This window comes from Salminus brasiliensis, chromosome 17 (genome assembly GCF_030463535.1).
Source record: "Salminus brasiliensis chromosome 17, fSalBra1.hap2, whole genome shotgun sequence".
NCBI lineage: Eukaryota > Metazoa > Chordata > Actinopteri > Characiformes > Bryconidae > Salminus > Salminus brasiliensis.
The window spans coordinates 7,062,276-7,089,079 of record NC_132894.1 but is presented as its reverse complement, the minus strand read 5'-3'; the positions used below and the strand labels follow the sequence as shown (position 1 = coordinate 7,089,079).

The window sequence follows — 26,804 nt, the reverse complement described above, 5'->3', positions numbered from 1 at the left end:
CCTGTGTGCTTGTCCTGACCATGAGTTTTACCTCAGTCTGAGTATTCTGAAACATAAAAATAATTTATAATACTTTTAAATACTTAATATACATTAAACACTTAATATACTAAATACAAACAATAACATTCTTACTCCACATGGTGTCCATCCATCAATTAATAATCAATTAATCCATCCAACTTAAATTGTAAAAATATATTTAATAAAAGCTCTGGAACTTTGAACCTATTCTGCTGATGGGTACTGGCAGGCAGATTTGGCAGTGGCAGGGACTTGGAGAGGCCATGGAGAATGACTTTCGGGCAGCCTCAAGGAGGTGCTAGAAAAGACATCCAATGACAGTAAAGCTCTGGACTGAACATATTGTTGGGCACTGGAAGGAGCACTTTGAGGTACTCCTGAACCCGAGGAATATGCCCCCTATCTTGGAGGTAGGGCTGGAGGCTTCTCGGGAGTCAGAATCCATCTCTCTGGTGGAAGTCACTGGTAGTTGGAAAGCTCCACAGTGGAAAGGCACCAGGAGTGGATTAGATTTACCCAGAGCAGCTGAAGGCTGTGGAAATTGAGGGCCTGTCTTGGTTGACAGCTCTGCAATGACCAATTATTAGCCCAAATAGCCTATATGACCAAACAGTCTCTTTTCAGTTCAACGGACAATTTAGACCTACTTAAAACCCCCAACCATGACATCCTAACCACGATGTCTACCCCTGTGTCCCAATATCAACTGTTTTTAAGATGATGATGATCAGCACACCCTCAACCAGATGTGTCCAAACTTTTGACTGGTACTGTATGTATTCATTAGGTTTAGCACAAGGTACACAGAGGCATAGTGTGATGAGGTGGCTATCAGTAATGATTTCATTGACAATGACTGCTTTAGGTGCTAGAGAGCAAATATCAAACAGCCCAAATTTAATACAGGAGTTGCTGGTACTGGTTCCGGTACTGGTTCCAGCACTGGCACCTTTAATGCACACAAGAAAAGAAAACTGGACAAGCTTATTTCCTTTTAGAACCATTAACAGTGTTTCTCATGTCGCCTCCTGGTGGCTAGTTGCCCTGGGTTGCAGCCTCTAAAGTCCATTAGATTAATACAGCCCTGTATGAACTATTATTGTAAGTATTGTGTGTATGTGTGTGTGTGTGTGTGTGTTTGTGTGTGTGTGTGTGTGTGGCAAAGAGTCTTCCTAAAAGGCTCTGTTTGTGCTGACTATGCAAATGGATGTCCTTTGATTACTTGTTGATGTGAAATCGGGGGGAGTGTGTGACCGCAAGCGGAGTGTCAGTGCTTTGCTGAATGGAAATGGGTTTCCTGAACACACACATACACACACACACTGCTCAGTTCAAGCTTGTGGGCCGAATGGAAAAGTTCTCTGTGAGATTGTGTGTGTTTGTTGAGGGAGCACGGTGGTTCATGAGCTGCGCTCCTTCTGCTCAGAGTGGGCGGTGGAAATGCTGAGGCATCCGTCATAAGCAAGGTGTCTGTATGTGTGTGTGTGCGTGTGTGTGTGTGTGTTACAGTTTAGACACTGCGATACTGAAATGTCACACTCCTGAACTCACATCCTTTCAGCTCCTTCTTCAGAAGCATAAAGCTCACCGAGCTGACTCTCACTTACTGCTGCAGCTCATCTCTCGGATCATATCTCAGCGGCTGGGCCTTCTTTCTCTCCGCACACACAAACACACACACACACACATATACAGTTCAAAGAAACTGTAAGCCCAGTACTGTCATGAGAATTACGTCCGTGTTAAGCGTATGTAAACTTCCGACCACAACTGTACAGTGATAAACTCACTTTTACCAGTGGAAATACACCAGCAGACGAACGAGTTACCATAATAAACCACTAGCCTATAGCAGTTTAGCCCTGGTATATTCAGCCTATAGCAGTTCAGCCCCAGTCTATTCAGTCTATTGCAGTTTAGCCCTGGTATATTCAGCCTGTAGCAGTTTAGCCACAGTCTATTTAGTCTAAAGCAGTTTAGCCCCAGTCTATTTAGTCTTAAGCAGTTTAGCCCCAGTCTATTTAGTCTTAAGCAGTTTAGCCCCAGTCTATTTAGTCTTAAGCAGTTTAGCCCCAGTGTATTCAGCCTATAGCCGTTTAGCCCCAGTCTATAGCAGTTAAGCCCAGGGCCTATTTAGCCTATAGCAGTTTAGCCCCAGTCTATCACAGTTTAGCCCAGTGTATTTAGCCTAAAGCAGTTTAGCCCTGGTCTATTCAGTCTATAGCATTTTAGGCTAAGTCTAATCAGCCTATTGCAGTTTAGCCCCACTCTATTCAGAGTACTGTAGTTTAGCCCCTGTCTATTCAGTCTATAGCAGTTTAGTCCCAACCTATTCCATCTACTACAGTTTAGCCCTGGTCTATTCAGTCTATAGCAGTTTAGCCCCGGTCTATTCAGTCTATAGCAGTTTAGACCCAACCTATTCCATCTACTACAGTTTAGCCCCGGTCTATTCAGCCTATAGCAGTTTAGACCCACTATATTCAGCCTATATCAGTTTAGCCCTGGTCTATTCAGCCTATATCAGTTTAGCCCTGGCCTATTCAGTCTATAGCAGTTTAGCCCGTTTATTCAGTCTATAGCAGTTTAGACCCACTCTATTCAAAGGCCTTCAGAAGAAGGTTGTAGATGCAGATAGGTCTAGGAAGGGGGTTAAAAAAAAAAAGAAAAATCAGTTCCACTGTTCACTAAATCTTTTATAAGTGGAACAACTGCCAACATGGCCAGGTCAGGCCAAGAGCAGACCACAAGATGAGTAAGTCTTCATTGTTGAAGAGAAGTCTTCAACAATCCTAACATGTCATCAGGGGATCTCCAGGTAGCTTTTATTACAGTTGATGTTGAAGTATAGCATCTACTATCAGAAAGAGAAAAACTGCAAGTTCATTGGGGGTGTGCAAAGAGGAACACCTTGCTGTCAGAAAAAACATCAGGACAGGACTCAAGACTCATCTGTCCAAAGCACGCAGTTCCAGTCCTGGTCTTTGGTGCAGTGATCTTTAGTCTTTGGCCAAAAATATTTTCCTGTCAAGATTTTCAAGATCTGTGCATAGAGACAGTAAACACAGACTACACTCATGTGTGAATATAGTGTTTATTATATTACATAGAAGCCCCCGGTGTCTGGGTGAGACGAGGGCGTGCGCTGGTGTGAAACACCAGCAGCGCGGCTCTGGGGGTTTCTCACTAGGGGCTTTTGTGGTTATCACTTCTGTAAAGCTCTGAGTCATTCCGCTACAGAACCGTGCGCTTACGGTGCTTATGCAGCACAACATACATCACAACCGCCTCTTAGAATAACATGAATAAATCAGACTTATGTACACAGCCATGTTTCTCCCAAATTAGCATTAAAATACTAGATTAAAACACTGCATTTACAGTAACTTCCTCTGTCTGCATGCACTTCCTGCCGGTGCAGGGTGTTTTGAAGGTGTGCAGCCAGATCATCAAGTCCCCCACTCTTTAAAGCAGAGCAGTTCAAGTGTTTAAAGGCAGGTTGTGTTTGTAAAAGCACCAGTTTGAGCAGGCAGAGATTGAGAGTGTGAGAGAGAGTGAGAGAGAGTGAGGCTCATTCACTCTGCTCTCACACTGTTTGTTTCTCACTCTATATTTTGTCCTCTTTTCTCACGTTCTTTTTTTCTGTGGGGGGAACATTATAGCAGCATATTCCACACCCTCTGCATCCACCTCCACTTCCCTGCTGCGCCTCTCGGGTCGGCTTGGCCGGTTCTGGAAGTCCAGAACTCCGTATTCCACACAGCTGACCACGGGCACAGCGTTTGTCTTTGGGCAGCTCCCCTACACACACACACATACACACACACACACACATAATCACAAAATCACAACCTGTTCATTCACAAAGTACAGGATGTGCCGTAATTTGAAGATTAGATAAGATACAGCCTCAAGCGGCAATGACAGAGGAGCAAGCACCAGCAGATAAAAAGGCTACAGAGAGCAGCAAACAGCACATGGAGTAGCTACAGAATTACAAACCAGGAAATTCAATTTCAATACAAATTTCAGTTTTAGGGTGGCTCAGCAGTCTTATGCGCTGGTACCATGATCTGGGGGTCGCGGGTTTCAAATCCTGAGCCATGCTGCTTTGCCATCGGTTATAATGCTAGAGTCTGAGAGAGCACAAATGGCTGTGGTCTCTCCGGGTGGGTAGATGGTGCTCTTAAAGTGATATTGGCTGGCACAGGAGTGTGTTAGCTGGGGTAGTTGAGCTGGGGACTCGACACCTGGCAATGATGCATCGGCAGAAGTTCGAAAAAGAGCCAGTGGCGTTTTTAGTCCTTACCCTAATAGTGTCAGTAGCATTGCTAGTGCTAGGGGGAGCTACGTACTGGTGGGTCATATTTTCCTACCTGCTGCGCTGCACTGGGGTTTGGAGCCGGTGTGTCACCTGCAGGAAAGAGTTCAGAGATTAGCTTAAAAGGAGAACCCATTCTCTGGATAGTGCCGTTAGAATGATCTTGTACAAGGAGGTGGATACAGAACATAGAGCTACCACAGATGGCAGAAAAATGATCTAGAACATGACCTAAAACAAGGCAGGAATGGTGTCACCCTACCTGATTTAGTTCTGTAAGTCCGGAAGAACCAAACCAGCAGTCCTGCCAGCACCAGCACCAGAGTGGTCACGATTGCAATGAAGATTATCCAGTGTAAGATCGTTCTCGATGGATGCATGTGCGGGGAGCTGCTGTTGTATTTGTTGCTGGAGGTCAGCGCTGGAGCTGAGAGCAGAAAAGAATCTGATCAGATTCCATATCAGCGTAATTACTGATAAATATGAACTATAAGAAAGTTGTTTTAATATAAACATACAACACATTGCTTTTACACGTGACATGCGTTTACATTTTACATTTTTAGGGGTGAATTTGAGCAGGAAGAGACGGATGTAATAACTGTAATTAAATACTTTAATCCGTTCACAGTCATAACATATTGAGATCCTGAAACTACAGTAGCAGCTGACATATATTACACTGTTAATAGTATAAGATCCTTGAGGAACTGTGGAGGGGAACCTCTTAAGGTGCTTTGAGGAACCTTCAAGTAATCTTTTCTCCTTAAAAAACACTTTTATTGAATGTTCTTTAAAGAACCTTTAGAAGTTCCTCCACAGTTTCAAATGAATGAATCTCCAAAATATTCCTCAAGGATTTTATACTTGTAATAGTGTACTTTCATATTTTGACCTCTTCTTGCAAGCCCTTATGTGAAAATGTAATGAAAGTGGGCTGGTTAAATAAATGTGTTTATGTTCATCTGACACAGTAAAATAGATCAGTATCTAGAAATATTTAGCACTTTCTTTGAGCCACCATCTCTTTACTGCTGTAGAAAAGTTCTTGTTGGATGTGCTATGTTTTTTCCTGAGTGTGTGCAAGTGCAGTTTAGATTGGTAAGAACTTATTATTGTATTTTTTCAGTCAGAGACATGATTAAACATGAGTAATGTGTGACTACATTCAAGCAGCAGGTAAAAGTGTCATTTTCAGTTCCCATTTTGGGCCATTTTCGTGCGTGGAGTGAAATCTGATACATACCCGTTACTCGACAATGCAGGTTCAGTCTGAACAGCCAGATTATAATTCATGTGATTTTTACGTCAATCCAACTCAACGTTTGCAGAAGGGATAGTAAAATGGACGACTGGCAGCAGCGAGGGATGTTTTCAGTGGGGGGACAGCGAGGTAACAGAGCTCATAAATATTTGGTATGACATTTAAATTAGAGGGCCCATATCTTTGGCGCAGCTTCAGCATCAAAGGAAAATGAAAAGCTTTAAAGCGAAGTTTAAAGAAATTAAGGACACAAACCAAAGAAGTGGGCGTGGCCGAATAATGTGCCCTTTTACAGCGAGTGCATTCTCAGTGGTGAGTCCAGCTGCCAGCCGTTGGAATACCTCAATAGCTCATGTAATGGTGGTGAAGATGAAATCTAAAGTTCACGTGAAGCACTGCTGTTTTGTGTAGGCACGTCACTGAGCATGAGCACGAATGTCCAAAAACTTTGGGGAGAAAATTGAATTTGGGCCACTTTACCTGCTGCATGAACATAGTCTTATATACCTAACCATGTGCTTTCTTGTTCAGAATGACAGTTTCTGACAACAACAGAATACAAATCTATCAACTGAGTGAGGTGTCACGTTCCTATAATAGAGGAAGGAAGATTAAACAGCAGAAATGGACAATACTGAGTTCTGAAAGTGATATCTTACTTGTTGTCACGTCGCTTGGATGTATGGTCAGATTAATCTTGCTACTCTCAATAAATGGTAATAAATGGTTGTCAAAATAAGCCACCAGATCATAGATGCCAGTGTCATTTGCAGCTGGATTTATGAAGCGCAGTGTTATTTCTGTGGAGGATTTTTTGCGGATGCAGAAATCGATCTGCTGTTTCTGAGCTGGAGGGGACGGAAGGCAGGAGATTTTGTTTTCTAAAAAGTTTTTGATCTTGGTTTTGTCTCTTTGCACACTCAGGCTGTTCCTGTTCGTAATGCTGGAGCGAAAGGTAAATGTGGTCTCTAAATCCTTCCCGGCTCTTCCTTCAACACTGGTTGTGAGATCAGATTCCACTGAAAGAAAAAACAGAAATGACATCCTGTGACCTTTTCTGAGTGGAAATCAGATTAGTGAACAACCACAAACAAAAACATCATAAACACCGATCTGATACGTCTTTCAGACTCGAGGGCCATTTACAGAACATTTAATCAGTCTTGCAGAAAAATGAGGCTGCCCTGCCTGTGAGCAAATCCGTGTGCGTTCAGATGCGTGCAATATGAGACCAATACAAAGACCCAACCTCTGCAGTGAACAGAAGATTAACTTAAAAAATGTAAACTTGTAATTGCAGCATGTGCAAAAGTTTGGACACCTATTTAAGTCGACACCAACGAGTGGCCTTCCTCCACAGCGGTTCCAGTTCTCTGAGGATGCTCCTGCTGCAGAGCACGTTTAAATTCTACCCACAGATTTTCAGTGTTCAGGATCAGAGGATGGTGAGGACCATTTCTGAAGATCCGGCTTTCATTTTCTGAAGTAGTCTGTGGTGGGTGGTGAGGCCGTCCAGTTAAGAGTGGATTTTGTGCGTTTGAGGATGTTTTCAGCTTCTTTTTTTTTTCTTTTTTTGTTGGGGAGGTTTTTGATTCATTTATTTTTTTTACGTTTTCCTGTTATATCATTCCCAGTCCCACCACTAGCTAGAACTCCCTCATCAGATGATGACTAGCAGACATGCTTTATCTGAGACACATGAAGCCCAAGAGCATCTTTTTAAATGGCTATTAATGCAGCACCACTGGTGCTCAGTACGCTTGGAGCAGAAGCTAACTGATCATTCTGTTACATTTTACAACTTATGATGGGGGGGGGGGTTAAGGACCATCTTACCCACCCAGAGAGATCAGCACCAGTTATGCTCTCGGGGGCTCTTGTTCACAGATGGCTGTGGCATCACCGGAGACCAAACTTGTGACCTCCTGATAGCCGAGTCAACGTTTAGACAGCTGCTCTACTCGGGAGGACCCTTCAGTTTCTTGACTAAAAATATCTGTGCCATCCATCTACTCATGCAATCTATGCTATTTCCTGCCAGAAAATGTATTAATATTATTATTAGAAAAAAATGTAATAATTCTAAATTAACTCTATATCAATTCACACAAAAAAATATATATTTCTTTTTTGATGCAGTTTCTGTTTACTTCGTTTTACTACAGAAATGAAATAATGTCATTTGCCCAAGGGTGCCCAAACATTTGCACACAACAAATGCTGAGGTCGTAGACTGATGAGTACAAAGTCACATTTCCTTTTGACCTCATTGTGGTTATATAGACGTTAACCCCTAAACATAAGGGGTCTGTGAATGTGTCCCCACTAGCGTCCCCAACTTCTTTCACAGAGATACCAATGCTTTTACAGTAGGTACTGAATGTTCTCTTTTTATTCTCAAAGTATGCAATATAATAAATACATATAATAATTTATTAATAATTGTTGTATAATAAATTTATGTTCAATCTGAAATTGCCTTTAACAGTGAACACTGGCACAAAGCAGCTTTAATGAGATCCAGGCATGGCCCTTAGTGAGCGAGCCAGAGGAAAAAAATCCCTCAGAGCGAGAGGAAGAACTACTACAGGAGAGCCTGTCTTCCTCCGGTTTACAATGAATAGCAAAACAAATAACTCAACAAAAGCATGAAGAAATAACTAATAGCAGAAATGAATAGAGAAATAGAAGTGAGATAAACATATCTAATTAGGGGGAATAGAGGGCACGCATTGACGGCAATGTGGGGAAACGACCAAACCAGGAATAAACCAAGCGACTATCTGCTCAAGTGAAAGGCAGCTGGACTCGACAGCGATCCATCCGAATTACCAAAGAACCAACGGTCCATGGATAGTGATGTGTTGCCCAGAACATCCTAATCGAGCTAACCGAGGCTCAAACCACACCCATTTAGAGGATAAAGCCTCATATCTGAGAGCACAGAGTCAAGTGAATGGTCTCAGGAGTGTTTCCCATTGTTTTAGGCACATTTAGTAGAGGGGTTATCCAGGTTTGCTTGCTCAGTCCTTTACTTGAACTTGAAATATTGCTCAATTTACAGCTACTGAGGGATTGTTCATCACTCCGCAAGCTCCCACACGTTCCAGTGCCTGGATTTCAGTTGTTCTGTGAATTGCAGCAATCCATTAGCTTCTCTTCTCTTCAGCTTTCAGCAGTCTGTAAAAGGAGTGCTCTGAATTGCTGCTAAATCAGTTGGTCTCCCGCCACCTGTGACATCAGGTGCATACCTTCTACAGAGACTCAGTATGATTAGTTCTGTTAGTAGTGATGGTTTAGTGAGTCTATGGGGGAATCAGTCTTATCAGGGGTAAGAGTGGGGTATTCTGACTGGGTTTTTGGCTCAGCAAGAGGGTGAGTGGCACAAACAGGTGGTTCCATGGTGGGTGAGTTGGTCTGGAAGGCAGGCAGAAGCCTAGAAAAGCTTGCAGATGCTTTTTGCAGAGCCTATAGAGTCTTTCTGTTCTTGTTTTAGGAATGTTTTAGACATTAAGAGTGAAGTTAACGCAACTTTATTGTCCTTAAAAAAAGGTTTGGAGTCTTGCTCCACACGCCGAACGTGTCCAAAAGTCCTCCGTTCCTCCTGAAATCAAGGATAATAGTAGAGAGTTTGTCTCCTTTGCTGCAGTATCAGCCCCTGCTCTTCTGAGAAGGCTTTATACACTATATATTGGAACATTGCTGTGAGGAGGACTTTTGCATTCAGCCCCGAAAAGCAGGTGCATTAGAATAGCTGATTTATCTGCAGCGGGTTTAGTGCAGTATTTGCTGAGGTGGAACATCTGAGATGCAACACTGCAAAAATAGAAAAGCATCATCTGTCAAAAAAAAAAAAAAAACAGCATGCGCTGCATCATGTTTGGTTGCTGGAGGCTGGTGTGAACAGCTTTGCTGATTATAGAAGAGTGTTGTGATTAGGTTGTTGACGCTTGCTCACGTTGCTTGTTTTTACCACATGTTGCTCCTCTGAGTGACACACCACAGTAAAGCCAGTCTAGAATTCAGCAGGAGAAACAGTCAGATGTTCTGAACCTCAGCAGGGCAACGCTGGTGCGTCTAGAGGAATGGAACGGTTCTGTTTTTCTGCCTCGTCTTGTTACAAATAAACCCCCACACACCGTCGCCTGCCGTCCTCAGAGGAAAGGGGAGCAGCGAGCTGAAGTGTGTTATGGGGCTGCAGTTGCAGGTTTCGTGTGTATGGGACGGCGAGTGTGTAGGTGATTTGTAGCAGTGGGTGGTAAAGCGTGCACCACAGGCTGAAAGCCACATCAGATACAGAACCCAGCTCATCAACAGCTCATCGGGCTCTTTAGGACACAGGTGAAAAAGAAAGCGGAGAGCTGCTGAATAAATACAGAATGACTTATTCATCCCTTTACCACACTTTTCCACACACACACACATACACACACACATACACACATATTTTACTCAGGTTCATGCTAATTTTGCATAGCAGTGTTTGATTTTTTCACTGTTTGCTATACATTGGGGCCAAAAAGTATTTAGTCAGCCACTGATTGTGCAAGTTCTCCTACTTAGAAAGATGAGAGAGGTCATGGTCACCCACAAACAGGCAAGATTTCTGGCTGTCACAGACCTGTAACTTCTTCTTTAAGAAGCTCTTCTGTCCTCCACTCGTTACCTGTATTAATGGCACCTGTTTGACCTCGTTATCTGTGACCATGGCCGAGACCAAAGAGTTGTCGAAGGACACCGGGAAGAAAATTGTAGACCTGCACCAGGCTGGGAAGAGTGATTCCACAATGGGCAGCAGGTTGGTGTGAATAAATCAACTGTGGGAGCAATTGTAAGAAAATGGAAGACATACAAGACCATTGATAATTTCCCTCGATCTGGGGCCCCACGCAAGATCTCCTCCCGTGGGGTCAAAATGATCATGACAACGGTGAAAATCCCAAAAATCCCAGAACTACATGGAGGGACCTGATGAATGACCTGCAGAGAGCTGTGACCAAAGTAACAAAGGCTACCATCAGTAACACACTACGCCGAGAGGGACTCAAACCCTGCAGTGCCAGGCATGTCCCCCTGCTTAAGACAGTACATGTCCAGGCCCTTTGAAGTTTGCCAGAGAGCATATAGATGATCCAGAAGAGAATTGGGAGATCATCATGTGGTCAGATGAAACCAAAATAGAACTTTTTGGTAAAAACTCAACTCGTCGTGTTTGGAGGAAGAAGAATGCTGAGTTGCATCCTAAGAACACCATACCTACTGTGAAGCATGGGGGTGGAAGCATCATGCTTTGGGGCTGTAAAAAAGGATTGGCTCTGTAAAAAGCATTTCAGGGTCCTGGAGTGTCCTAGCCAGTCTCCAGACCTCAACCCCATAGAAAATTTGTGGAGAGAGTTGAAAGTCTGTGTTGCCCAGCGGCAGCCCCCAAACACCACTGCTCTAGAGGAGATCTGCATGGAGGAAGGGGACAAAATACCAGATACAGTGTGTGCACACCTGGTGAAGACTTACAGGAAACGTTTGACCTTTGTCATTGCCAACAAAGGTTATATAACAAAGTGTTGAGTTGAACTTTTGTTATTGACCAAATACTTATTTTCCACCATAATTTACAAATAAATTCTTTAAAAATCCTACAATGGGTTTCCTGGATTTTATTTTGTCTCTTATAGTTGAAGTGTACCTATGATGAAAATTACAGACCTCTCTTATCTTTCTAAGTAGGAGAACTTGCAGTGGCTGATTAAATACTTTTTTGTTCCACTGTATATGTATGCAATATATATATATATATATATATATATTTAAATACAAAAAACTTTAACTGTGCAATGGTATAAACATGCGGTTGCATATTCAAATATATTAGTACATAATTACTTACATAATGATTTACTTGTGTTAAATGTATGTTTATATTTTTATATTATATAATATAATATAACTTTCTAGCTTGAACTTCCATCAAATTCAGATTATAATAAAATAATTTACTTGACACTACTGTGGGATGGACTGAAAGTTTTCTCCAGTTTCTCCACTTGTTTCAGTTTAACTATGAGTCAAAAGTCATTCATAAACAAAACACTTAAAAGAATATCCACTATGAATTATTCAGTTTTGACAATGGAGTTTTTAGTATTTACAACAAATAATTCAGTACCCGCTATTAATGATTCAGTTTTTACAATAAATGACTAAGTACCCACTATGAATTTTTCATGTAAACTATTTAGTATCCACTGTGAATTATTCAGTTTCCACTATAGATTTTATTATTCAGTACCCACTATAATTTATTTTTGTATATAACATGAATTATTCCGCATCTGCCATGAATTATTCCATTTCCAATATGAATTAGTCAGTAATCACTACGAGGGGAAAAGTTTGGTCATATTTACATAACATATTTGTTAAACATTGGAAATTAAGGACCTGAAGTCACGTTATATTGCTTATATTTCAAGGAAATACAAATAATTACTTTTCGGACAACAGAACGCTCATCGTGGTGCATTTAAGGCCTGACCAAAACTATACCATTCTGTGTGTTTTTCAGAATGGAGAAAGTCAGTAATAAACAGCATGAGCTGAAAAAAACCCATTCACTGTTGGAAATCCAGTTTAGTTTCCTACCAGTAGGGAAAAAAACATGCTCCAAAATCACCCCTCCCTCCAGCAAAAGCTTCGCTCCTGCAGTGGCATAATGACAGCACAAAAAGTAAAAGCATCTTTCCACAGAAACAACTCGAGCAGAAGACCAAAAGTAGCAGCTCGCAAAAGCTACTTCAATACTGAGTAACTTCTAGAACCGCAGTGGAACGTCTTAGAACACGCAGCATCTATCAGCGAGCCACGAACCTGAAACTGATTTCTGAGGTGGAATGGACAGTTCAAATAAGAAGCCAGTTTCAGGTTTGTAGCTTCGATGCTGATAAATGCTGGATGTTTTAAGATGTTCCACTGCGGTTTGTGAGATGCAGTAGTTCGATTTTTAAAAAGGGAATCAGAAGCTACATTAGTGAGTAAAACAGAACCGAGGAGAAAGTAAATTCCTTTCTCACTGGTTTACTCAAGTAGAAAGTGTTACCATTCAAAAACACCCAGGAAAGTAATGGAGCAAGTTATGGCTTTAAAAATCCACACAATAATATAAGCTCATATAAATTAATAGGATAATACAGCAGGAGCAGAGTGAGCGGAGTGAGCGGAGTGAGCGGAGTGAGTGGAGTGGAGTGGAGTGGAGTGTGTGGACATTCTGTGGAAAAGTGTGATATACACTTAAAGCAGTGTGATGGCTATTTTCCTCGCCAGCTAGCAAAGTTATTAAACGTTTGCTGTTCTTCATTTCTTTCTAAAGCTACACAGTATTTTAATCTGCTCCTAAACTCTAACAAAACTCTAATAGCAACCAAATTTGTCTTCTAATGATAGTGGAACCCTATATATGGAGCTTTACAGAACCATTACTGAAAGTTTCTATAAATATGGGCCTCTCTAATATTGGAGGTATATTTTACATCTCCAGATAAACCTATTGTTACTTTTCCAAAATATATTTATTGGATCAGTTTTGAATAATAATACTAATTATGTTTTCCTATTATTAATGCTTGATGCATATTTGAGGCACAATTTTTAACAACATATGAACTAAATGACTCCCAACCCACACATTACCTCACAGTTCGCACCTCCTGATTATACATTCAACTTAAAATGTATATTAATTAATAAAGTCTACACTATTAACAGCTATAAAGTCAAACACACAGAATATCTAATGTCTGATATCTAATATCTAATTTCTAATGTACAATGTCATTTTACTAATTAAAAAATGGATTTATTTATAACCAGTGTTACCATTTAAAACCAGTGTTACTATCTGCAAAGTGATGTCACTTCCAATCTCATTATTTTGTATAAAATATTGAGGATAAATTAAGAATATCTGAACTATTGGTCAGATCTTTTATTGTGAAAATTTATTAAATCTCACTTTAATTTTTATTTAAAAATGTCAATGTGTGGAAATTCCATTAAATCCTAAAAATATGTTTAGACGTGCCGTGCTGACTCTAGTTTGAGGTTAGCATACAGAGTTAAGCCACAAAATGGTGGAAAATATCAACCCTGTTACTGGTTTAAATGGCTTAACCTCTTCACACACTAAGGTGTATTATTTAGTAGCTACGGGGACTTCTGAACAAACTGCGGGGACTATTCTTTGGTAATAAAGGTTTGTAGTAACACTTTCGGCCCGCCGGCGGACCACAGGCAACAGAGTTGACTGATGAGTCAAATCCTTCCATACTTTAAAAGTACCCGCAGGTCTAAAACGGGCAAGGATTTTTACCAATGCGAAGCATTTAGATGCTTAAGTTGCTTAGTTGTCATTGTTTTTTAGACCCCTTGCCTTTTGCCCTTGTAAGAGTGCATTGTGTAAGAGCGGAGTAAGCATCCGGTTCATGTTCCCCTTCTCTCTGTGCTGGGGGTCAGCAATGCGTGCTGTAGTTTGTATTCTGTAGGAACGGCCTGTACTCTGTTCTAGTGAGCTGTACACTGTGTGCCACACAGAACCTGACTAGAGGAGTACACACACTCATTTTTCTGATGAACCAGTGCTGGAGTGGGCAATCAGAAGAATCTGGAAAATTCCCCTCGCAGCATATTCTCACTGTACAAAAAAAAAACATGTATGTCCAAAGGAGCATTTTTACAAGGGATGGGAAAACACCCAGTGTTAAATTTCAGTTCATTTAATTCCAAAACATTTTGTAGCATTTCTACTGATCCATTTACCATAAATGTGGAAGCAGTGTAAAGAACTTTTTGATTAAAATTATGTGACAAACTGAAAAACTGCAAAAAGTCAGATACTCACAATATTTTACAATACAGTGAGAAAATATAAACCCATAAACATATATACAACAACATAGACAGACTGTAATGATTGCAGTCCAGTCTCTATGTGGTGCCGGGGCATAAAATAATAATGTAGAATAACTGAAAGAAGAATATCTCCTTGGGTTCCAGTAGCAACACCCAGCAGTGGGTCTGATATTTCTGCAGATTGGACCGTTAAGGCTGCTTCTACTTAATTCTGCATAGCAGAATTCACTCCTGTATTATCTGAATCTTCCTCTTGGTGGCTGCAGTAGAGCATTGTTTGTAAGCAGATCAACAACTCACAGTGAGAGCTAGCCAAGGTAGAGTACAGACTCCACACAGCAGGGTTAGTTTACCACACTGTTTTATTCATTTCTTTAAAAGTAAACATTAAAGAAAAACAACAACTTTGGAATAACTTTAGAAGATCTCAACATCAGTGCTTAACTGTAAGGGCTTTTGGACTCAAATCAGAAAAGCATGAGATCTCCTCCTGCTTTGACAGACTGCTGAAAGATGTCTGAGATGTAGAAGAGAGCTTTATAAGTAATGTGGAGATCTTACACACTGAATCTATTGAGTTAAGACTGAGCAGAGATCAGACCAAACAGAGATGAAGCCCCCTGATTAAGTCATTATTTTGATCAGAGTGAGAAAACCCAAGGGTTGTTTCTCAGGAGCTGAATTTCAGAAACAGGACAACATTGCTGAAGTCTTACTTTGGTCTCAAACAGGACTAGCAGAAATACTGCTCCACAGCTCAATGCTGGGGGGCTTTATACCCCCTAAAGCACACTTGGCATTAGACATGGTACCAATAGATTCATGTTTATTTGATTCAGAGAGTCCTATTCTACTGGCAGTAACTCTCTACAGGGACTAGACAAGCTACGTGTGTGCATTTTGTGCCACATCTGTGTCAGCAGTGCGTGCAAGTAGCTGAAGGCATTCATTAGAAGGGGTGTCCACAAACATTTGGACATGTAGTGTATCTTAAAGTACATTTTATATGGGTGGAATTGGACCTAATCTTTAATCTTTGCAGTGGTGGCTCAGCGGTTAGAGCTCTGGGCTATTGATGACAGGGTTGTGGGTTTGATACCGGGCTCAGCAAGCTGCCACTGTTGTGCCTTTGAGCAAGGCCCTTCACCCGGGAGCTGGAGTTGGCTGCCCACCGCTCTGGGTGGGTGTGTGTGCTCACTGCCCCTAGCTCACTAGTGTGTTTGTGTGTTTACTACCACAGATGGGTAAAATGCGGAGCACACAGTTCGATGTACAAAGTGCAGTGACAGATACATGCACCTTTAATGTACAGTGTGTTTTTAATCCACACAGGCACACAAAAATATTTGGCTGATTTCAATGACCATTGTTTTGGCTGAGAGTATGTGGAGTATACCTATAATATTACTTCTTAATGATTTTTTTTACTCAAAGTTTACTACCCTTACACATATGGTACACTTAAAAGTATAGTACTATACTTACATTAATACTACATAAGCATGATTGACAAAATAGACTTGAACTTTACTTAAGTTTACTCAATAAAATGAAATTAAGTGGACCCTGTCAGTGGTCAGTTAATCAGTCTAGTAGAGAGAGTTAAGACCTGGTACAGTGAGCCTGTGGCTGGCAGTTTGCTTTACATTTTGTGTTGTTTACCGGTGGAAAAAAAAGTGACAGCTACAAATATAATCAAATCTAATCTCTCAGGAGGATGGAATGAAATGTGGGAAATAACCGACTGCGACCACATCAGTGAGAAATACTGACAAGAAATACTTGGTCTTGGTCTTAGACATGGACTGCAGTGATTAATATAATAGTTTAAAGGCAACTGGTGTGAAATGTATAACTCCCAGTCTCAAAGTGAGTCTCTCGCCAAGCCTTAGACAACCTGCTGTACATTTACATTTAGATATACTGGCTTTATAATGGGATTCAGTGCACTACAAACAAGAAGGGTTCTATACAGTACCTAGAAATGGTTTTCTGTCATGCGGAGAACCCTTTAGTTAAGCAAAGAACCATTTAAGCATCTAGATAGTTATAGATAATATAGCCTTTACTGAAAAAGTCTTGAGAAAGCATTTCACACCAAGCATTGACCCACAATCTGTAGATAAAGAACTGTATCACAGAAAATGTACACATTTCCTCTCCCCAGTGTAAACCAGTTGAACTCCCCATTTAACCCAGAATGTAGTCGCCTGGCTAAGACGCGTCTGGTGTCTGAAATTTGCAGACTGAGTTTTACACTGGAGCTACAAAAGTAAATACAAGTCACTGAAAAATATTTGGGGTACGTACATTTTTTTTTTAAAAAGGGGGGTTCTTCGAGGGTTCTCAAAAAAATTATAATTTAGACGCTTGGGTTCTAATGGTTCTCTGACTGGCTAAAGGGTTCTTCACATGGGTAAAAAATATTTTGTAGATGATTTTATATAAAGCCTCAATATGGCACCACTATTGTCGAAGAATCGTTATATAGAACCCAAACCGTCTCAATTTATGAAGCACTTCAGACATCAAACGTCTACGTCAACTAATCAACTACGTTTATGTTAAATGGGGAAAATGTGTCATTTTGAGTTTTTGGGGAACACACATGGCCACACTTTCCATGAGCCAGAGGAAAATGTACAGCAGCCCTGTTTACACTCCTCGCCGTTTCTCACACTGAAATCTGCATATAACACTCAAACCAATCAGAGCAGAGCGAACTAAATGCGTGCCTCAGTCTTAAAGGGTTCTATATAGTCCTGAAAAGGGGTTCTTTGACCCATTTTGGTGCTACATGGATCATCTATAACAGATTTTCCACCAATCCAATAACCCTTTAACCAGACAAGATCACCATCAACATCACTAAAGCATCCAAATGGTGCTTTTTTGGGTTGGATACAGAACCACTGCCTTTACTAAAGAACTTCGGAAGAACCCTAATGTATAAAAAACAGCTGAGTGATTACTAGAAGCATTTCACACCAAACTTAAAATCTGTCCTGCTTAATGTACTGCTTCAAGGGTTCTCTGCACTGGTGGAAAATTATTTGTAGATGGTTCTAAATAGCACCAAAAAGGATTCCACCATTGTTATGAGTCAAAGAGCCCTTTAACCAGGTAAAGAGCGATGAAGCATCCAGATGGTTCTTTGGGTTATCATGGTTCTACACTCTCGTCAAGCTTTCACCTAAAACGTGTAGATTAAAACACCGTTCCAGTGAAAAATCTGAATTTCTACTTCTGACAATCTCTCGTCGATGGTTCTATATAGTACCTATAGGGTCAGAGAACCCTTTAACCCAGCCAAGAATCAAGTCAGGCATCCAAATGGCTCTTTCAGCTGTCGTTCTTTGAGTGTAGAAGAACTTAGAAATCTCTGACCTACAAATCATCTCCAGTCAGTAATAGAAGGTGAAACATGGTGAAACGCTGGTGTTTAAAGTATGTACAGAAGTGTGATTCTCACCGCTGAGGCTGGGCTGCAGCAGGACGAGGAGCAGCAGGAACGTTCTCTGGCCTGGGTTGAGCGGCATGGTGCGGAGAGGCCCTGAAAGACGAGCTGAAAACGCTGAAACACGTCTGGTTTCCTCTCGGCTCGCGTTTAGTTGCCTTTTCCTGTCGTCTTCTGTTTATGAGAAATCCCATATCAAAGGGGGAGGTACACACATGCACACACACAGGAACTGAGTGCTGTCAGATTCAGTCACCTTGAATACAGTCTCTGAAATTTCATTCTTTAACTCAATCAGCTTCATGTTTACTTTTTATAGCACAATTTGTGGTTCCACTACACCTTAAACTAAACAGGTTCTATGTAGTAGAACCCTTTTTTTGGCTTGTAACCACAACTCAAAGAACCCTGTTTTTAAAAAAGAGTTTTATATAGTACTAAAAACAATCATGGGTCTGATCTCCAATGAATACAACTGCACTGCTCTGGAGCAGAAAGCTCTCCATAGGGTGATGCGCACATCCCAGCACATTATTATTGGGCTTCAGACGCTGTCTGAGGAAGTACAGGGGGATTATTAGGGACTCCACCCACCCAAGCCACTGCCCGTTCTCACAGCTGCCCAGCAGTAGAAGATACAGAAGCATGACCCCCCCCCCCCCCAAAAAAAAAAAAAAAAGAAAGAAATATCAGTCCATCGTCACAAAAGCTGTCTCACTGGCCTCATCACACCACACCCCCCATACACACACTTTGCACCTTGTACTTACTTAATTACAGGAACTGTGACCTCTGCTCAGTCACACTGCACCTGAATTCACATCATGTCTATATGTAAATAGTTATGTAAACATCTCTAGATTTCAGATATACATGAAACCTGTACATTATAAACAGTGCAATTCTGAGTGTATAGTGTGTGTATAATGTAAGTTTATGTCTATATATATTCTGTACTGATTTGAATAAGGCTTCTTTGGCTCCCAACCATAACTCACAAACCCTTTGGATGCTTTAGATGGTCATTCGCCTGGTTAGAGGGATCTGGAAACCCCTCTATTCTCGATTCTCTATGTAACCTTTTATAATATTTTCTATATAGCTGTTACTAGTAACTAGTTACCGAATCCTTTCAATGCATAAAATAAAATAAGGGGTCAAAATCAGTCAAATAAAATATAAAGCAGCTCAAATCATAACAAATATTATAGTCAGTTGTTTGTGTGTGAGATGAATATTACTGTATGTGTGTTTGTGTGTGAAAGAGAGAGAGAGAGTGTGTGTATGTGGTTTATGAGGTTTTTAAGAAATACAAGGGGCTTCTAGCTTCCTGCTGTAACCACAGGGACCCCCACGATCCTTGTCAGCACACACACACACACACACACACACACATATACATAGGTGTTAAGTTCAGAGGAAACACACACATATACACACACAGACACCTGTTTCACTGTTAAAGAACTGAATAGTGCCTGATTTTAGCTGCTTATATGGCCTATACATACACACACACACACATTGTAAGGGTATATATATATATATATATATATATGATATATAAGGGTCTGATATGCCTCCACTGCACAATTTTCACTCATTACTCATTACACATACAGTATATATAGTCCCTGCAGAGAAGTACTGGCAATAGAATAGGACTCTCTGGAGCAGATAAACACACTACACACTGATCTACTGGCTATGACCGGTTTACCTGCAGATTAATGATTTATAGCCAATGCCGGTTGAGCTGATATTGCTAATCGAGCTGCTAACTGCTGACATTTCAAAAGTGATGGAAAGAAAATATAGCATTTCAAAGGGTGGTGGGGACTTCCTCACTCATCAACATCTTCAGATTTTCCATACCTTCTTTAATAGAGCAGCCAGTCGTTAGAACTTAACTGTGGCACGGTGGAAAATTTGAATAGCAATGGCAAGATATGGTCTCTTATCTCCTACTCAGCTTGTCAAATGCATTTGCTAAATCCCTTCATATGTTTATGTCACTGATGGTCAAGAAGACAGCTCATTCACTGTACATTAAAGGTATATGATATACTCTGTACTGAATATCTGAAAATGCGTGCTGTTATTACTCATTATGAAAATGATACATCATGGCTTTGTGTTGAGCAAATGCCAAAGGTCTCGTTCTCCCACCTAACAAAAACACATGGTAGTGAATTAACTACCTTCACCAACCGCAACCCTGATCAGAAAGAAGCAGATAAGCAGATGAATGTGGTCCGTAAAGGTTTAAGAAGACTATATTTATTGATATAAGGTTTCTAATGTCAGTCAGACTCTGGCCTACAAAGCCAAGAATGGACCAGCCCCTCCGTACTTGACGCCAACGGAGCCGATTTGTATCAAGAGCCCTTTAAGCTAAGTACGGCTTGGCTCGACCCATCATCCTTTAAGAGCCACGGAAGACAAGCGTCCAGGCTGTTTTCTGTCCCAGGACAGAAGTGGTGGAACGAACTTCCCCTGGGTGTCCGAACGGCAGATTCGCTCGCAGTCTTCAAAAGTTGACTGAGAACCCACCACCTCTCAGAATACTTGTGCGAAGTATAGTGCAGAGTATTGTGGTCTCCATGCTGACTGTTGTACTTAGTAGTATCTAAGCTTAAAGGTATCTTTCGGATCATGAATGCGAGTGTCTACTAAATGCCTTTAATGTAAATGTAAATTCCATAAGGGTTAATCGATCGATTCTGGTCATCTGAACAGCCAGCAGGGGGAGCACTGACACGTTTTCTCCTCGATCTTCTCAACACAGAAGCATCAAAACAGCGTGTTTTCATGTGCTCATTTATTCTCTCCCCTTTACAGCCTGTTTAAGTCACTGAAGAAAACACTTAAACAGCACACTGAGACATTGTACATTAATTATAATGGTTTATTTGCTAACAGTACACATAAACAGGGCTGCTGTGGCTAGCTAGTGTGAGTCTAGTGAGTCTAGTGAGAAAAACCACAAGGTCTGTAAAGTGTGAGATGTGTGATTTGCAGTGCTAGAGTTGGTAAATGACACTCATTTCACATACGTGGTTTTGTCTGGTGTGTGTTTTAACCTGTTGGCATATACTTGTGTATATTTCGAACTCTGAAACAGTTCGATTTGAAAAAGAAAAACCTTCATGGTCAGCTGTAGAGTGCTCATGTATTTTCTGTCTGTTTACAGAAGGCGTGACATCTCTATGTCTGCTCTTTACGGCTGTAATCTGGGTTTACTTTGATGTCGCCTTTGTAAATACACTCTTTCTTAATAAATATCATTTACTATTTGATATATGTATATGAGTGCCTGGTTAGATTGGCTAAAAGATGCACTCACCAACCAGTCAGTTAAGCACCGATTTAGACGAAAAATAAATCTCAGTGAAAATGTATAATGTTATAATGCAGAATAACTGCAAAATGAAATTCACTTTATTTAGCCTATTTAGGGTTTACATAAGAAAATATACAGGAGTATAATTAGGATTCTTAAAAATGTAATAAACAGTAAAGTTGTTATGCTATAAAAATGTTATGAACAATGTAGTTGGTGTGGTGCAACAGATAACACCACAACCTGCCACTGAGTTTCCACTGAGGTTCCTGGTCTGGGTGACTATGCAGGTGCTACACTAGTAAGAGTCCTTGGGCCAGACTCCTAACACTACATTGGCCCGCCGAGTAATACGAGTCACCTTGCAAGTCGTTTTGGATAAGACCGTCAGCTAAAGGCTATTAAATGTAAAATCCCTTAAGGCTAACCTACATGATAAGCATATATCTGTCTGCTGGCTTGATAAGGTCGGCACCTTACTAACTGTTTGCCACTGCTGGTTCACTCTCGGACCACCCAAATAATTGTCATGCATATAAGACCAAGTTTCTAATCTTCTCAAACTGATTGATTTTTATGCAATGCAATGACTTATATTATAGAAAATAAACTTAAGAGAAATATCAGACGAGGTCTGATATAAATGATTGAGTTGAAGATGTTGTGGCTGAACCAGAAAATGATTTACTAATCTAATTTATAATGGCTAACGAAAGTAAGAAGAGAAATTAGTTCATTGGAAAGTTGGTGGAAAATGAGCACAGAAAAGTGTCATTTTGTCAAATACTCTGCTTAACCACAAAATGCCAAAACCGCCTGCTTTGTACTTAGTGGGCCAACAGTGGTGTGCTAGCCTCGTGCTATCAGAGATGAGAAAATATACGTAGCGATGTCTTAACAGCGTAATGGTATTTCAATTAGAATTCATAAAAAAGGTTATAAACAGTAAAATGGAACTCACTCTATTTATAACGGCCAGTGATAATATAGCTACATTGCAATGTTGCTGTATTTGCTTAAGGATTCATCCGTACATATAGATCAAACTGGGGGAATCTATATCCTGACAGTCAAGTCATGGAAGGACATGTCAAGGGCTCAGAGGTGGAAGGCCTGAGACGATGTTGTGCAGCTGAGTTTGATGCTTATAGGGTAAGAGCGACCTGCTTTTTGCCTCAGCAGGAAGCCAGTGGAGTGATTTCAGCAGAGGTGTCACAGAAAATGCTGAAATTTGCATCTGGGTTACAGATATTAGACTACAACAGCATCATGCATATACAACACAACTGCACAAACAATGTAAAAGACACAAGCATTTTACTCTGCCCAACATCAGTGCCCAGCCTCACCACTTGTGTGGCTAAACAGATGTGAATTTCTGCAGCCGTGTTACTAAATGTATTTTTTCCATCTACATTTACATTTGAGGCATGCAAACCTTATCTGGAGCGACTTACGAAAGTGCTTCACTGTTTACTCAAAAAATACTCTTAGCTAGTTTGTATCAACTAGGATCCAAAAGATCCCTCTGAGCTTAGATGCTACTAAATCCAAAAACATCAGTATGGAGACCACTATACTCTGCACTGCAAGTCGCCCAAGTACTCTTGAAAGAGGAGGGTCTACAGTCAAGTTTTGAAGACAGTGGACGTCTCTGCCGTTCGGACACTCAGGATTACTGACTTACTTATGATCATCATCATAGTCATCATCATCATCATCATCATTATGTCAACCTGACATACCAACAAAAGAGAAAAAGCTACAAAAAAGTCAGTTGGCATAACATGCTGTGCCATTTAACCCTGAAAAATGTCAATTTATTAGGACAGTTATATTATAAGAATATATAATTAGTATATATAAATATATAGTATAAGTATACAAGTTATATAAGTATAAAAAGTAATATAAATGTATAATTAGTAGCCCATTCTTTGTAATATAAGGTGTTTGAGTGACAGGCAGTGTACAAAGAAAGTGAGTAGTTTCCAAGTCCATGCAGTGATGATCAGCATTAGGACTACAGGCTGAAGTTACACGGGTCAGACAGAGGGGGCGCTGATGGTAGTAGTGGATGACGCAAGAGAGCAAAACGCGTTGTTATGGTAACAGGAGCTGCGTTCAGTAATGGAGGGAGCGACGAACATACACAGCATCAGACCCAGCCAGCAACACAGGTGAATCATCACATTTACAGTCAATCAGCACAGGCAGGCCAGTGAGCTGGAGGGGGTTAGCTAGCTAGCTGCTGAGCGGCGCTGTTTGGGCCGGTTAGCTTCTGTTTTTAGCACAGCTGCTAACAGCGCTAGCTAACTAAATACACTGAGCTAGCGCTAGCCAGTCAGCTAGCTAGCTAACTAACGTAGCTACTGAGTGTTAACTCTGTTTTCTTAGAGGTTTAAGTCACTTTAAGCTCTAAATTAAGCTCACTGCGGTCTATTAAAGCTTCCACATCATTGCCATCAGTGTATGTATGTTGTAGAAATGCTAGCGCTAGCTAGATAGCTAGCTACATTTGTCATAGTCTATGATGAACACCACATGAATAAAATTATATTTTAATGGTTATATATAAAAATAGGTATAGTGGGCATGAATATATTATTATTATTATTATTATTATTGTTGTTGTTATTATTATGATAATGATTATGATTATTATTATTATTATTATTATTATATTAAGTTCAGTAGGCGTTTTATTACATTTGTAAGGTATTTATTTGAAACCTGTAGCTGCAGAGATTGTTCTCTACCTCTGTATGAAATAAGCTAATCTCTAGTTTTTATGTTAATTTCCTCACGTTTGAGACTCTTAACAGCACTCAGCTATGAAACCACTCTCAATACAGAGGCTGTTCTGTGTGTTCAGGTTCCGGCCAGCTGTGGTGTCCGGCTGTATCCGGGAGCTGGTGAGGGAGCAGCTGACCGGAGAGAGTTACGACGCAGAGCGCAGTGCGGAAACTGCACAGACACTCAGCACGCGCATCACTGACCGACTCAAAGGTGATCCATTTTCATAAAGATTATCATCAACCCTAAATGTTAACCCAAACTTCATAAATACTACAAACCTAAACCCAGGACCAAACCAAAACCTGAGCATTAACCTAAACCTGAGCATTAACCTAAACCTGAGCATTAACCTAAACCTGAGCATTAACATAAACATGAATATTAATCTAATCCCAGGACCAAACCTAAACATGAATATTAATCTAAACCCAGGACCAAACCTAAACCTGAGCATTAATCTAAACCCAGGACCAATCCTAAACCTGAGCATTACCCTAAACATGAATATTAATCTAAACCCAGGACCAAACCTAAACCTGAGCATTAACCTAAACCCAGGACCAATCCTAAACCTGAGCATTAACCTAACCCAGAACCAAACCTGAACATGAACAATACCCTAAACCCAGGACCAACCCTGAACATGAATATTGATCTAAACCCAGGACCAAACCTAAACATTAACCTAAACCCAGGACCAAACCTGAACATGAATATTAATCTAAACCCAGGACCAAACCTAAACATTAACCTAAACCCAGGACAAAAAACCCGAACCCAGAACCTGAACTCCTCTGTGCTCTGTCTGTAGAGTTGGGGCTGGACCGGTATAAGCTGGTTGTGCAGGTGGTTATCGGGGAACAGCGAGGAGAGGGAGTGCAGTAAGTCTCTCTTACTCACACACACACACACACACACACACACACACACACACACACACACACTGGAGCTGTGAGTTAGTAAGTTGTCAGCTCTTGTTATCTAAGAGCTCTTGCATGAATGCCCTGTTTTCTGTCTATTAGAGAACAGTGTTGCTCTGTGGTTGTGAGGTTGTTCACGTTATCGTGGTAATGTCAATGTGGCATTATCATGATCAGTCATGTGGTCTGAAACGCCCACGCGTTTGTAATTATGAATATTATGAAGTATTAGTGAGGATGTAGTCTATTCTGTTCCCTATCTAACAGTGCATAACAAACATTGCCATATATCTGTAGTATTACTGGTATAATTTCAATTTTTATCAATTAATTTGATAAATAATTTGTGGAACAATTTAAGGCAGTAGTTCTAGGGTTCTAGCTCTAGTTCTAGTAGTTCTAGCTCTAGGTTTCTGTATGTGGGCTTTATTCTCTTACTCGACTTATTTTTCTCTCTGTTATTTCTGCTGGAACACAAATACATGGTTATACTGTGCTTGTAGGATGGCATCTCGATGTTTCTGGGACGCAGACACAGACAGCTGCGCCAAAGACGTTTACATGAATGTAAGGAAGAAGCACCCAGTTCATATCATCTCATTCATAAATATCATCTCATAACTTCTCATAACTAAATCTTTCTCTCCTGTAGGACAGTCTGTTCTGTGTGGCTGCTGTGTTTGGGGTTTATCATTACTGAGGAACTGCAGAGGAAGCAACTTTCTGGATTGGAGAGAGGCAGGCCTGTGGATTAGTGTGGCAGGTGGACCATATAGGACTTTATTATTTATTATTTAAGAGGTGCATTTGCAGCTCAGCCAGTTTTTGAAGGAATGTTCACAGCATTGATTCTGCATTCAACACATGGACTTTTATACAACTCCTGCAGTAAAAAAAACTGGGTTATTCATCACTGTGTTGATGATGATAATAGTCAAAAACGCTATTGCTATATTGAGCTATTTTTAATTAAAACATATGAAACAATGATGTCAAGCTTATTTTTCAGTTCTACATTAATATCTAGTTCTCTATTATTGATTAATAGTATTTGCTTAAGTATAAGAACAGAGATTTCGAACCAATTCGAATTAACGCAGAAACATACATAATAAAGGGTGCGTCCAGAAACTTTTACTACTGCTCCTGTTCTTCCCTCCCTTCTTACTGCTCCTCTCCTAACCCAGAAGAAATCAGAGGAATCAGGGAGAGAAAAGGAGCAGGATGAACAGAGAGCAGTAAGTTGGGAAATGGGACAATGGAGGAGGAGAAGGATTGGTAGGACAAAGCAGTGACTTTTAGGGTACCCAGTGTCTTTCCAACACATTGACTGGTGAAGTCCAGTTAAACAGGACATGACGTCCTCAGCATTCAATTCTGAATCATGTCTGAGGACTAATGTGAGAGAAGTCACAAACTTACAGGATTAAAAAGATCAATTTGGACCTATGCTGACTTTAAACAGTGTACATACAGTCCTGTAGCCACATGGTGGAGTCAGAGAGCCACTCGCATCTTTTTCATCATACACCGACACCTGTACTGCTCCTTCCCTCCCGTCCTATGGGGAGGCATGATGCCCATATGAAGTTACACACACATACATAAACATTATATGTCTGTGTTTCCATGGTGCACTTGTGAACAGCAGAACAGTAAACGATAAAAAGTCACAGGACCAAGAACCCATGAGCGATATTTCAGAGCCTGTTTACTCCTGCTCGCTTCTCCAGTTATGATCTCAATCGCTCGCAGTATACCAATCCCACTCCCTA

The 26,804-nt window shown here is 40.7% G+C and overlaps 2 protein-coding genes across 2 annotated transcripts; one reads left to right on the top strand and one right to left on the bottom strand.

Moving 5' to 3' along the window:
- Nucleotides 1-3,099: 3,099 nt before the first annotated feature.
- LOC140538412 (uncharacterized) lies at nucleotides 3,100-18,237 on the bottom strand. Its single transcript, XM_072660918.1, has 6 exons — nucleotides 18,224-18,237; nucleotides 17,983-18,141; nucleotides 6,269-6,628; nucleotides 4,608-4,772; nucleotides 4,401-4,438; nucleotides 3,100-3,825 (listed from the first exon to the last, which is right to left on the bottom strand). Exons 2-6 carry the CDS (start codon nucleotides 18,047-18,049, stop codon nucleotides 3,652-3,654), a joined length of 804 nt encoding a protein of 267 aa, XP_072517019.1. The 5' UTR covers nucleotides 18,050-18,141; nucleotides 18,224-18,237; the 3' UTR covers nucleotides 3,100-3,651.
- Nucleotides 18,238-23,422: 5,185 nt separating this feature from the next.
- dynlt2b (dynein light chain Tctex-type 2B) lies at nucleotides 23,423-26,017 on the top strand. The gene is made up of 5 exons (XM_072660615.1): nucleotides 23,423-23,490; nucleotides 24,186-24,319; nucleotides 24,921-24,990; nucleotides 25,533-25,596; nucleotides 25,682-26,017. Exons 1-5 carry the CDS (start codon nucleotides 23,441-23,443, stop codon nucleotides 25,727-25,729), a joined length of 366 nt encoding a protein of 121 aa, XP_072516716.1. The 5' UTR covers nucleotides 23,423-23,440; the 3' UTR covers nucleotides 25,730-26,017.
- Nucleotides 26,018-26,804: the final 787 nt, after the last annotated feature.

Bases quoted from the DNA above. Each gene is read 5' to 3' on its own strand.
- LOC140538412 (XM_072660918.1), bottom strand. From the start codon at position 18,049: ATGCCGCTCAACCCAGGCCAGAGAACGTTCCTGCTGCTCCTCGTCCTG. The intron at 4,773-6,268 runs GTAAGATATCAC...TTCTGCTCTCAG, and splicing joins TCCAAGCGACGTGACAACAA to CTCCAGCGCTGACCTCCAGC. The intron at 3,826-4,400 runs GTAGGAAAATAT...GTGTGTGTGTAG, and splicing joins ACCCCAGTGCAGCGCAGCAG to GGGAGCTGCCCAAAGACAAA.
- dynlt2b (XM_072660615.1), top strand. From the start codon at position 23,441: ATGGAGGGAGCGACGAACATACACAGCATCAGACCCAGCCAGCAACAC. The intron at 24,320-24,920 runs GTGATCCATTTT...CTCTGTCTGTAG, and splicing joins CATCACTGACCGACTCAAAG to AGTTGGGGCTGGACCGGTAT. The intron at 24,991-25,532 runs GTAAGTCTCTCT...CTGTGCTTGTAG, and splicing joins CAGCGAGGAGAGGGAGTGCA to GATGGCATCTCGATGTTTCT.